At 63.2% G+C, this 12,983-nt stretch overlaps 1 protein-coding gene across 3 annotated transcripts in view; it reads left to right on the forward strand.

Moving 5' to 3' along the window:
- The window catches only part of GSE1 (Gse1 coiled-coil protein), a 386,813-nt gene that overhangs the window by 141,212 nt on the left and 232,618 nt on the right, over positions 1-12,983 (forward strand). For all 3 annotated transcript variants that reach the window (XM_049622707.1, XM_049622709.1, XM_049622708.1), the window contains exon 2: positions 3,508-3,688. In XM_049622707.1, the coding sequence (XP_049478664.1) occupies positions 3,508-3,688 (181 nt within the window). The remainder of the gene's footprint in view (positions 1-3,507; positions 3,689-12,983) is intronic.

The following is a 12,983-nucleotide window of genomic DNA, read 5'->3' on the forward strand; positions in this document are numbered from 1 at the left end:
ATACTGCTGATTTCCAGGGCCCCCAGGCAGGGACCAGGGTATGCCCCAGGCCCCGTCCTAATAGTCCTTTAAATGGAGACAGGCCCTGGGGTTGGAACTCTTGGCTGTGTAGAGAGGGCACTGTGAACGTGTGGGTTCAGATGCTTTTGTTTAGTCGAGAATTGTCATCCATTCGGCTTTGAAACCTGAGGAAAGGGGACTTCGCCTCCGCTCGATGGTCTGGCTGGAACCTTGGCCTCCACCTAACGTGAGCCAACACGAGATAATCCGTATTCGCAGGACCACACGCACCCGGCAGCCTTGTCCGTCCGTTAATACTGACCGGGCCCCGCCAGGAGTCACGGGCAGCTGCTGCTGAGCACAGAGAAAGGGGGTGAAATCCTTTTACCTCCCGGAGGAGCTAGCCCAGAGCGGGGACTGGCCTCCGGGCCCCTCGTGCTTCTGGCACACCGTGGTGCCAAGGAACGTTTCTGTCTGGGCCGGGCACCGTTCGAGAGCTTGACGTGTTGTATCAGTTAGTTATCCACAGCTGCCGCGTAACAAGTTTTAGCAGCTTTTAGCATCACATTTGTCGTAACACGACGCGGCCGGGTCCTGCGCTCGGGGGCCTCACGGGCTGCCAGTGGAGGCGACGGCCGGCCGCGTGCTCATCCGGAGACTCAACGGGCTCACTCAGGCTGTTGGCAGAATTCATTTTCCTGGGGGACACTGGGCTGCTACGAGCTCCCACGTACAAGTGTTTGCGTGAACGTGGGTGTGGGGTTCTCTTGGACACCTACCCGGGAGAGGAGCCGCTGGGTCAGGTGCTAACGCTCCGTGAGACCTCGGAAGGAGCTGCCGGCCCGGTCTCCAGAGCAGCGGCCCCATTTTACAATCCTACCAGCAGCATCTGAGGGTTCACACGGTGTTGTAACACATCTTGGACTAGTTGCCAACGCTTAATAATCATGAGATCGCGGCTCTTAAAAGTGGATTCACAGCCTCCTCTCGAAGAATCGGACCTCGCAAGATGGAGCTCTGTCCCCTCCATGTGATGCCCGTGGCCCCGAGCCCGTTGCCATCCCCCTCCATTCTCAGCTACCCAGTACCTTGTTCACACGTCACTCTCCTGGTCCCTCAGGGATGAGTTCGAATGTCTCATCCCTCCCCTCCCCCCCTCTTTCAAAGCCTGCTCCCTTTGAAGGCTGTGTTCAAACTCCACCTGCTCCAGGAAGCCTGCCTGGATTTCCCCAGCCCCCGGGAGGGCTCCTAGGTCCCGCAGTGCTTGTCGTCCGCACCCCTCTTGCCCAGTCAGAGCCTCTTTTGCCGTCTGTCCGTCTCTGCTTAAAAGCCATGTCCCCCAGTTGGTGTGTAACAGCTGAATCTCCTCCCAACTGCTTGGGTTCAAATCCTGAAGCCTCCAGTTACAGGTAGGAGCCCAGGTCACTTTGTCCCTTCATGCCTCTGTGTCCTGGTTTGTGACAGGGCTTTTGGGAGGATTAAGCGTGACACATAGGTGCTCAGTAAGTGGGGTCCCCCTGCCCACAGCTCCCCATTCTGGGAGCCACCCCTACCCTCCAGGGGCAGCCCCGGGCTGCCTTCCCCCAGCAGGACCCTGGTCCCCAGGCTCCAGGAGGAGAAGCAGGAGGGGGACCTCTCCCCTCTCTCCCTTCCACCAGCCCGTGGGCAGGGGTCAGAGCCAGGGTCCCCCACCGCCCTCCCCCACTGCCCGCCAGCCCACCCCGGGGGGCTTTCAAGAACGCGGCCCGGTTTGGCCAGGTGCCACCCCGTGGAGGGTCCCCAGGCTGGCTGGACAAGCCATCCTGTGACTAACGGTGGCCCCAGCGGCCTGCGCCTGGCAGAGTTCCCCCAGATGACGAGGACAGGACTGTAAGAGCAGCTAAAACCCGACAAGACGGGGTACGTGTGCGGCTCCGGGGTCCCTGCCATGCCGATGGGCCCCCGGCCCCTGAGCGAGCGAGCCAGTGAAGGAAGTGTGCCGGGCTGGGGTGCCGCCTCCTCCTGGCTCCGGCCTAAGCCGCCAGCACGCCCGTGGGATTTGCGGGGGCTGTGGTCTGGGCCGTGTCACCATATGGACCCCATAAATTAAAGCATGCCCGGAAACAGACGGTAAACGTATCGCCTCTTGCAGGGAGGGCTGGCGGGGCCCCGGCTCGCCCGGGGGATTCTGGGCCATCTTTCTCTCTTAGGGCACTTTGGTTTCGTGGCATTAATCCCTAACAACTGGATCAACATGGAACCGTTTTCCGACAGCCGTACCGGCCCTGGGGCTCAGGGGCGGGAAGTGGGGGGTCGCCAGTGGCAGGGACCGGCCCCCAGGCACTCGGGGCAGGGCCTGGCTCCCCCAGGTTGGAGCTGTTGAAGTCCCGTGGGTTGGGTCGACCCCGCCTCCGAGTCTGGCGGCTCCGAGGCCTCAGGCTCCTTCGCGCCCCTCTCTGAGCCTCGGTTTCCCCAGATGTGGGAGAGGGTGAGGCAACCCCGCATAGTCAGGGTCAGAGAGACGGAAAGCGGGATGGTGGGTGTCGGAGGGTCTGGAGACTTAGCGCACACCAGGTACGAAGTGTCTGTTTGGGCGAGAAAGTTCTGGAAATGGGTTGAGGTGACTGTTGGCCCATGGTGAGCAGTACACTTAAAAACGGTCGAGACGGTAAATTTTACGTGAGATGCATTTTACCACAGGGAAGAAAAAGACAGGACGGCTGGGTGGCTCAGTGGTTAAGCGTCCACCTCTTGCTTTCCGCTCAGGTCGCGATCTCACCGTTCGTGAGTTCGAGTCCCTCATCGGGCTCTGTGCCGACAGCTCGGAGCCTGCTTGGGATTCTATCTTTGCCCCCCGCCCCCGCACACGCGTTTTCTCTCTCTCGAATAAATAAACTTTAAAAAAAAAGAAAACAAGGGACGCCTGGGTGGCTCAGTCGGTTAAGCGGCCTACTTCGGCTCAGGTCATGATCTCGCGCTCCGTGAGTTCGAGCCCCGCGTCGGGCTCTGTGCTGACGGCTCGGAGCCTGGAGCCTGTTTCAGATTCTGTGTCTCCCTCTCTCTCTGCCCCTCCCCTGCTCATGCTCTGTCTCTCTCTGTCTCAAAAATAAATTAAAAAAAATTTATTGAGACCGAAGACACAAGGGTGGGGGATGGGCTGACCACCCTGCAGAGCGAACTGAAGGTTAGCTAAGTTAATTGTTACGGTTATAATTAACTAGCACGTAGTTATTGCCGACTCCTGGCAGGAGCTGAGGGGGCTCAGGGAGCAACGGGGCCAGCGGGTGCGACCCCAGTACCCAGCGGCCAGCCCGGTGGCCTCGGGCAGGGTTCACCGGGCAATCTTCCCGCTGGTTTTGCTGGGGACCGACCGGCCCTGTGCCGCCCTGAGCCAGCCCAGCTGAGTCCTTGATGGCCAAGCCGGGCCATCGCGGGGGCGGGGGCAAGAGTGGCGTCCGGGGGCCCACCCACTGGGCATCTCTGGGCAAGTGTGCCCAAGACTCACCATGTCCCCTCCTGTCCTTCCAGGTCACCTCTGCATCTCTGGAGGCGTCGACAGCCGTCCACCCCCCAGCCAGGGAGCCTGAGCCCCGGCCAGGCGCCCCAGCAGAGAGCACGCCCAGAGGCCCCAGGACAGCCCAGGAGCCGGGGCCCGCCCGCTGTCAGCAGAGCGGCTTGGACGGGGCCGGAGCAGACCCCGCAGGCGCAGGTAGACGCAGGCTCTTTTCCGTCCCCGGGTGCCGGCGCGGCTCATGCCGTCCCCGGCAGGGAGGGCGGCTCCCAACGCGGAGCTCGGGCACAGACCTCCGCCCCGCGCGGTCTCCACATGGCTCCGGTCTCCCTTAACTCGCGTTGGGATTTTCTCGTTCACGCTCCTCGCCTGGTGGTTTGATCAGAACCCCTTGCTTCCTGACTCTCTCATCCTGGATATTCACAGACGGCCCCTGTTTGTTGTGTTTATTATCCGTGATGCCACGGTACTCACCCGTTCGTCTTTAAACGACCCCGAATGGGGCGCCGGCACCCACCGCCCACCCGCCAAGACACGCCCTCCGCCTGGACGGGCCCCGCCCCCCGGGACCACCCGCGGGCGCGTCTCTAACCGCACACCGGTGTTTGCCCAAACCATGATGATCTCCGTTTCCTGGCGGTTTGGGCCGCCTCTCGGCCGGCTGCCCTCCCCAGACTCCGCGGGTCGCTCTGTGTGGTCGCCGCGCTGTGCTGCTCCGGCGTCCCGCGCGCGACCCCGTGTGCGTCCTCTCTCCGCCAGTGGTGCAGGGACGGCTTCTGGGCTTTTCCGTCGTGGGTGCGCAGGCGCCGGGGCCTGGCACACATCTGTCTCCCGAGTTAGCCTCAGCTGGGCCAGGGGGAACCAGGGCGCGTGGCTGGGGGAGGACGCTGCCCACCGATCCCGTCGTGGCCATCTCGCTCCCGCCGCACCAGCCGCACCAGCCGCACCAGCCGCGGAGACCCCGCCTGCTCGCCCATCTCGGCCCTTTCCCTGACGACTGTCACCCTCCTTGGGTGATGGGCCTGTGAGTGTAGAGTCCGGAGGGCTGCGCTGCGGGGCCTGCGGGACCCGGGCCGGGGGCAGTGAGTGGATCCCAGGCAGGCCGTTTGGCCGGATGTGGGGGTGTGTGGGCGCCTGCGTTCTTACCTGGGGAGGGTCCTAAGAGCAGGTCCTGAGGCCGTATTTCTGTCCACAAGACCCCTCCGAGGGGGTGTCCCTGTATGTGTCCCGCCTGTCACTGCCCAGAGAGGACTGAATCCTGAGACCCGTGCCAGCCCCCAGTGTGAGCCCACGCTGAAAGCGCTTGTTAGCGGGCCAGGGCGGGAGGCGACGGGCTGGTGGATGTGCGGAGTGGGTGGTGGGGACATCGCCCCCGGGACAACCCCAGTGCCCACCCCTTTCTCTCCGTGATGTGCTCTGGGCAAGGGGCACAGCCGGAAGACCAGGGGCTCACGGGCCACGCAGCCCTCTGAGGGATTCCCAGACCCTGGCAGAGGGGCACGCGGGCGGTGGGCGGGGCACGCAGGTGGTGGGCGGGGTGCTACGGGGAGCCACGCCCCCTGGCTCCCGGGCACTCAGAGCCCTGGACCAGTGTCTTCTGCTCCGTGCCTGTTCTTCCTCATCTGAGAAATGGGAACGAAGGCTAATTGGGGGAGGGGGGGGGGCTGGCTGGCTTACAAGGGCAGGCGTGGGTATCCACTGGGACGGAAGAGCGTTCAATGCAGGTCCGGCCCCGAGTGCTGGCACGCGTGGGCTGGTGTCCGCGCCCCGGTCACCTGCCGAGCCTCTTCCAGGCAGCGTGGAGCATCCTGGAGGCTGCTTCCCGGCCCTGCCCCCTCCACCCCAATCCCGCCTCGGTTCTGGGTAATATCCGGCAAAACTTGACCCTTGGGGACTCTCCCCTCCCCCCGCGGGCGCACAAAGGGCCAGACCCGGGCCTTGGGCTGCCTGGGGCAGGGCAGGGGCCCAAGGCCCCCGTCTGCCAGCTGCTCCTGTCAGGTTGCCGCCCTGCCCGGAAGGGGGTGGGCAGCTTCACAGCCAGAGACCTGCCAGGAGCGCAGTCCTGGAGCAGGCCCCTCCCCAGGAGGCCGCGGAGGCTGCTCAGAAACGTGACAGTGACTAATGGTTTATTACGCACCTGCCACCTCTCATCGGGCGCGCAGGCACAGCCCCCGGGTCCAGCTGTGCACTGCCAGCTGGATGGCGGGCAGGCACCGGGGGTGAGCGCGTGCAGACACCTGGATACGGGAGCAGGGACGCACAGGAGCGGACCCAGACCCAGCAACTACCGCACACACAAGGGGCCGCACGCAGGCACGTACATATAGATCCGTGCGCACAAGGGCCCGTACGCAGGCACGTACGTACAGATCCGTACGTACAGATCCGTGCGTACCCACGGGCCCCGGGCCTCTCTTACACGAGCATGTAAACACGCGTCGCAGACACACACGTACAGAATACACATCCCTATGCACACACACACACACACACACACACCACTACCTCTCTCCAGAGCTCTGAACCCCTGTCCCCCCACCTGTCCCTGCCCCCTCATGGTGGCTTCCCCCCAGTGCTCCCTGGGGCAGGGGCCTTTCCCAGAACGTCTGGGCGGCTACGGGCAGGTCAAAGGCGTGCATCTATTGCCTTGAGGGGTCCGTTTCTGACCCTCGGCTCCCTGCAAACAGCCCGTAGGCAAGGACAGCAGTGTGCGCCAGGATAGGAGGCTGTCACCGCAGGAACCCTGGTGCCAGGTGACTGGGCTGAGTGCCCCCAGGGACACGGGGGGCCACCCTGCTTTGTTCTCTCCCAGAGGCGGATGCTGCATGCTTCCGAGTGACCCCCAGGATGTGGTCACTTGCTGACCGTCGGGAGTTTAGCTGTGGGGCTGCAAGGGAAGCGGGGACCTCAGGCCAGGATTCCTCAGGCAGGCAAGGAGTCTCCAGGCAGTGGGAGAAGGGCACAGCCGAAACCCGGCCATGAGGCAGCCTTCCTCGTAGGGTGACGAGCCCCCAGGCTCAGCTCTGCCCGAGATTGTTCAGCCTGTAGCCCAGGCTGTGCCGTCTGCGTGTGGTATAAACTCCAGCGAGAGGCTGCTCCCAGTTTAGCACGAACGGATGGGAACAGGCGTTCCAGAACAATTATCATTGTGCCGCCGCGGCCTCCTTGGGAGAGAAGCGGCACGATCCGCTGACGAGCGAGGGTGTGGCTTGGTGTCCGAGACCCAGGTCCAGGTTTCCGAGTCAGCGCTGCGCTTCCCAGCCGTGGAGGCTGTGCCAGGTTCAGAGCCTTCCCAAAGCGTAGCCGCCCCAGCTGCGAGTAGTTCGTGGTAAAAATGAAGTCTTCCCGTAGCAGGATGTTGGTGGGATGGATATCAAGGAGCCGGCCAGGGTTGCCATGCAAGGCTGTGCGGGTTGCACACTGCACAACTCCAGGGTGTGCCATTCTCCTTGCGTCTCTGTGAATGTGCTCTCTGTGTGGTCATCCTGTGCAGCCCCATTATACAGCTAAGTGGTGGTCCCATATTTGTGCCGCGTGGACCCTCGATGTCCTTTCCGAGCTGTGGAACGGCTTCTAAAGTAGCTTCTAGTATCTTTATTAACAGAGACAATGGAAGTCACAGATCCCTCTCCTGGAGTTGCCACGGGGACGCAGGAGACCAGGCCCCGATCGACTCTCCAGCGACAGCCGTGTTCCCAGGGCTCCTCTCTTCCTCACTTGCCACGTCGGGGGGCCGGGCCCCGTTGCGGGTGGTCTCTGGGTTCCTTCTGTCCCCAGAGCTGCGGCTGTCCTCCCACCCAGAAAGCCTCCACTCGCATTACTCCGGGCTTTGGGGACCCCGGTTCGTGGGGCAGGGGCGAGCAGGAACGGGGCTGCGGGGTGGGAGGGTCAGCGAGCGTATCTCACACCCCGCTGGCCCCCGGGTCGGCCCAGCAGGTGCCCGGCCTCTCCCTGTTCCCATGACCCACCATGGCGGTGGCGTATCTTGGAAGAGGTCTGTCTGACCTCGTTCCTGCTGCTGCCGTTCGGGGACGGCCACCGACTTACGTCTCCAGACAGCACACACGTACCGCCTTGCAGCCTGGAGGCCAGGAGTCCAACGTGGGTCTCCCTGGCCTGAAAGCAAGGAGTGGGCAGGGCTGCGTTCCCTCTGGCGGCTCCAGGGGAGGATCCTCTTCCTGGCCCTTTCCGGCTTCTGGAAGCTGTGCGGATTCCCCAGCTCACGGCCCCTCCTCCACCTGCACAGCGGGCCACGCCGTGTCTCTGCTTGTCCAGGCACATCGCTGCCTCCTTCTTCCACCTGTGAGGGCCTCGTGTAACCACAGGATAATCCAGGGTGCTCTCTGTCCCCGGGTCTCCCTTACTTCCCCTTTGCCACGTGAGCGACCCTTGGGCAGATTCACGGGTTCCAGGAAATAGGACATAGACGTCTTTTGGGGCCATGATCCGGCCGATCACAAAGTCCCTCGTAAAATCTTTGGGGCACACCCGCCTGCGGGCGCCGTTACAGACGACCCTGAGCCCGTTGTGGTTCCCGGCTGGGGGATACCGGGTCCCGGTTTCCCTTTCGCCTGTGTCTCTGCCGCCTCTCGGCTTCTAGAATGCTCTGATGCCATGGCCAGTGGACGCGGGCAGGAGAACACATAGGAGGAAACACTGGATGCTCCCTCACCTTGGCCCTGAGGGGACCCACGTTTCTTCCCGTTGGCCTGAACCAGTTCCCACCACATCCGGGTGCCAAGGGGGCCGGACGGTGGCAACAGCCCGCTGCAGGAGGGGCCGGGCGCCGTTGAGGGCTCACTGGTCATGTGTGCCCCAGCCGCACGCTGCACCGGGCTCCGAGAGCTTGGGGCCGAGCCTTGCTGGTCCCCCGGACGCCCTCCCCGGGTCCCTGTGTGCTTTCGGGGCAGGGCTGGGCGTCCTCCTGTCCTTGCAGGGGCAGGGATGGGAAGCCTGGCCCCTTGGCTTCCAGCAAAAGACGCATCTTATCCTCGGGGGCTTCACCTGGAGTGGGCTCCTGCCTCCTCCTCCACTCCCTACTCCCGCCTTCTCCCTCATCCCCTTGGGTGCTGTGCCTGGGAGAGCACTGGCACACAAGTCCTTATCTCCTTTTCCGCTGCCAAGAAACCACCTGGGATGGCACATTTCCCGGGACCGTCCTGCTCAGCCTTGTCCGCGCAAACGGCAGGAAAATGCATGCTCGCCTCTGCTCCCCTCTCTCTCTACCACCTCCCCCCCCCCCCCCCCCTACCAGGGACACCGTGCAGCTTTGCTTTGCATGCAGGTGCTGGGGCTCACCCAGCTCTCCCGGGAAGGATGCCCTTCAGAAGTCAGGCCAAGGGCATGAAAGAAGGAAGCCAGTGGAGAATCAGGCGGGGTCCTAGGAGCTGAGCCCCTCAGGCCCGGGCTGAGTCCCCCCAGTAGGGAGAGCCGAGGGGAACATAGCACTGTGACTTGCCCGGAAGTCGAATGTACGTAGGTGCCCGCCGTGGGGCTGGTTAATTTTTGGGGTTCCTGCTCTCTAGGTACAAATCCCAGCCCGTGGTACCAGGCAGACGGCCTCCCCGTAACCCGGCTCTGTCCCTGCGAGTGCCCACAGGAACACCCGAGCTGGCCCCAGCCCGCCCTTCCCCCCCACCCCTGCAGAGAGCGCCTGGTGGCCACCTGAAGTCCTGGCCCCACAAAGGCCTTTGTCTCTTGGTTGGGCAAATGGGCTCCCGGCCTGGGGCCTTCAGGGCCAGCAAGGCAGGGCCTTCCACTTGGGGACTTGGCTCAGGCCCTGAGAAGTGCTTGGCAGGCCTTACTCGGGGCGGGTGCTGGTGCCGAGTGCTTTGACAGAGGACTCGGGGGACCGTGCCCCAGCTGCCAAGTGGCAGCCGCTCGGAGCGCCCAGGGGCCGGCTCGGCCGCTGCTTCTCCAGCCCTGCCCGCCCGCTTGCCGGCTGCGATGGCAAGGCCCCCGTCTGGCAGCCCGAGGGCCTCCCGAAGCCCTCACCTCTCTCCCTTCCCTTGTGGGGCCCCGGCCAAGCTGGGATCCGAAGTCTCTCTTCTCTGTGACAAGCCGCGTGTTTATTTTCTCGGGAATTCGGGTAACGCCGGGGAGCTCAGAGCCTGCAAGTCGGGGCAGGAGGTTGAGGAAGCCAGGCCGCCTTGAGGGGCCCTTTGCTGGTGGCTTCCTGTCTCCCCGGGAGCGTCTCTGAATCCTTCGCGGGGACTCACCCCCGCGGGCCTGCAGACCCTTCTCTCTGTTGCTCGGCGGCTTACCCAGGGTGCTTGGGGACTGCAGCCACCAGTTTGCTACCGTATAGGTTCGTCTGGCTCAAAGAGCATCATTTCCAAGCCTCGCCGTGCCCCACACCGACTTGCACCCGTGCCCTGATTTGGAGCAGAAACCACGTGAAGCCTGGGCGTCTCTCCCAGCAGACCTTTGCTCGTGCCTTCACCGTTGCCTGTTTTGCACATCCGCACTGTCATTTACGTGTGTGCATTTGTTCACAGACATTTATTGAGCGCCCACCGCATGCCGAAGACCGTGTTGGGCAAAACGTGTGACGCCAGGTGGTGTTAGGTGCCGTGAGGAAAAGTAGGGCAGGGGGACCCAGGGAGGTGACAGCTGCGGCTTTAGGCAGGGTAGACACAGAAGGCCTTGTTGAGGCGGTGATGTCGGGCAGAGAGTTCCAGGCCACCGGGAGAGCAAGTGCAAAGGTCCTGGGGCAGCCTGCGCGCAGCACACTTGCCCTCTTCGTGGGCCCACGCGTTACTGTCTGTCGTCTTTCGCACTCCTGAAACTGGCACAGTGCACGTAATAGGTGCTCCGTAGACATTTGTCAATACAAATGTCTAATATATGAGGTTTCAAGTCAGCTAGTGCCGGGGACACGGACGGGGGAATGTAACGAGAAAACGTGATTCTTGTACGCATAGGGGGCATACATCTCCTCAGGCTTCCTGGCCTGGGGGGTTGATGTTCCAAGCAGGTTCTTACTCCGTTCCAGAACCTCTCTTCCCTCTCAGGGTGCTGCTCTAAACTATAAAATTCTATGGGGCGCCTGGGTGGCTTAGTCGATTAAGCATCCGACTTCGGCTCAGGTCATGATCTCATGGCTCGTGGGTTCGAGCCCCGCATCTGGCTCTGTGCTGACAGCTCAGAGCCTGGAACGAACTCTGTATTCTGTGTCTCCCTCTCTCTTTGCCCCTGCCCCGCTCATGCACTCCCTCCCTCTCTCTTTGTCTCTCAAAAATAAATAGACATTAAAAGAAATTTTTTAAGTAAACTATAAAATTCTAGGGACCACTGGTGGCCTTTCCAGAGGTTTGACATGTTGGGGCCAAGGACACTAGGTCACCTGCACATGACTGGTTCTTTCTCCCCCTTGAACTCGGATGACTGAGAAGCTGTGAGCTCCTTGGATCAAACACACAGAAGAGCGTTTAATGAGCAGCTACTATGCGTCAGGTGCTGTGAGTCTAGGGAGTTATCTTCCTGGTCGTACAACTTCCCTGCAGCGACAGTGACACATGACCGTGAACTCAGGTTTGTACCTTCCAGCCGGGAGGTCGGAGGCACGGGCAGGTTGCTTCCTTCGGGCGGCTGTAGTCCTTGCTTTGCCAGCTTCCGAGGTCCTAGGCTCATGGCTCCCTGGCCACATCACCGCAATCTCTTCTGTCCTCAGGTCGGCTCCCATGCACCTGTGCCCCCTCTTACAAAGACCCTCGTGATTGCATTGCCCCCCCCCCCCCCCCCCCCCCCCCCCGCCCGGATCATCCAGGGTCATCTGTCTGTTTCAGGGCCATTAGCTTAATCACATCTGCAAAGTTCCTTTTGCCAAGTGACGTGACACATTGACAGGTTCCAGGGATTAGAACACGCCCGTCTTTGAGGGGCCATTATTTGACCTGCCACACCAGCCGCTGTGGCTGGGCTGAGCTGGCCGTGTACGGCTGTGGGGCATGGGGCGCAAGCTCTCGACTGGAGAATGGGCAGGCTGGTGGGGACTGCGGCGGCCTGCGGGGATTTACTGGGCGCTGACTCTATGCCAGGCACCCCTGTGGGCGCTTTGCCAGGACCGGCCCCTCAGGCTTCGTGGCCACGCCCCAGGGGGACCCGAGACAGCCCGGCTCAGCCCCAGCAGGCGCACCGGGGGTCTCCCTGGGCCACTTTCTTCCTCTGGAATGTGAGGATGATGACAGGACCTTTCTCACGGGGCTGTTGCTGTGAAAGCGACCTGAGTTAGTAAGCTCCGCCTTTAGAATGGGGAATGGGGGCCCTCGGGGGTGCTCTCACCGGCCCGGCCGGGAAGCGTCCCGGAAGGGGCTGGACTCCCACCCATTCCAGGATGGTCTCGGTGCACTTTGGTGTTTTCTCAGGTCGGGGCACAGCTAAGCCCTGGAAAGGCGGCCAAAGCCACAGCCCTGGGGCGGGTGACTTCCTGCCCCGGCCCCCAGGCCGCCCCGGAATCCCCCTCAGAGTCCCCCCACCCCGCCCCAGGGACTCCTGCCTCTGCTCCTCCACGGCCCTTCCTCCCCACCAGGGCTGGACCCAACTCGGCTACGGCATCGTCCCTGTGTCCCCTCCCCGTCCACGGGGCACCCGCCGAGGCCTGAGGTCCCGGGTCGAGGGCACCGGGCCTGCACCCCTTCCTTCGGCCTGGGCTGCACGGTCCTTGGCCCTTGTCTCCCTGCCACCTGCCCTTGGCGTTCCTGACCTCTGGGAACGCGGCCACACGAACGGCTCCTTGTGCCTGGAGCGTGCCGAGCACACCGCGGGGACTTGGCGCGTAGTAGGGGCTCAGAATAGATGCTGAACGATTGTACGAATGAGCAAGGGTGATCTTGGGGGGCACTGGGACCCCCGTGGGATCCGGGGTCTTGTCTGCTCCCCGGGACACGGCCATAAGTACCTTGGCGCGCCGGGTCCGCTCGGAGAAGCCCGGTGCCCGAGTCTGCAAAGGGAAAGCAGGAAGTGGCGACCACGCTCCCGCCACCCTCCTCCCTCCAGAGCTCTGTGTGCAGCCCGAGGGGGCGTGTGCCAGGGCGGGCCGGGGCCTGGGAGGGCCGAAGGAGGGCCCGCTGCCCACGTGCTCATGTCGCGGCTCGCTGGGCAGCTCGAGCACGCGCGCTCTCTCCCCACGGACTTTTCCGGAGTCTGCTCCCGAAACCGAATTGCAGAGCTGAGAGCCTGGCCCTGCTCCTCCTGGCCCTGCGGCTCCGCAACCCCCCCCCCCCGTCCCTCCCCCAGGCCGAAGGTTGCTGCTCGAGGCCGCCTGGCCGGGCCGGGGTGGGGAGGGTCAGGGGCTGGGACAGGCAGTTCTCATGGACCAGAAGAGCCCCAAGTGGAAAGTGCTGCTCCCGGGTGAGTCCCCCGGGGTCGGCCCCGTGCATGAGCAGGGCCCAGGGGACTGATGTAATGTCCCCAGGGGCCAGAGCGATGACCCCAGTCAGGGCCCAGGGGCCCAAGGGCAAGCGCTGGAATCCTGAGGGGGTGTAGCAGGGCA

The sequence above is a fragment of the Panthera uncia genome (genome assembly GCF_023721935.1).
Source record: "Panthera uncia isolate 11264 chromosome E2 unlocalized genomic scaffold, Puncia_PCG_1.0 HiC_scaffold_20, whole genome shotgun sequence".
Classification (NCBI taxonomy): Eukaryota; Metazoa; Chordata; class Mammalia; order Carnivora; family Felidae; genus Panthera; species Panthera uncia.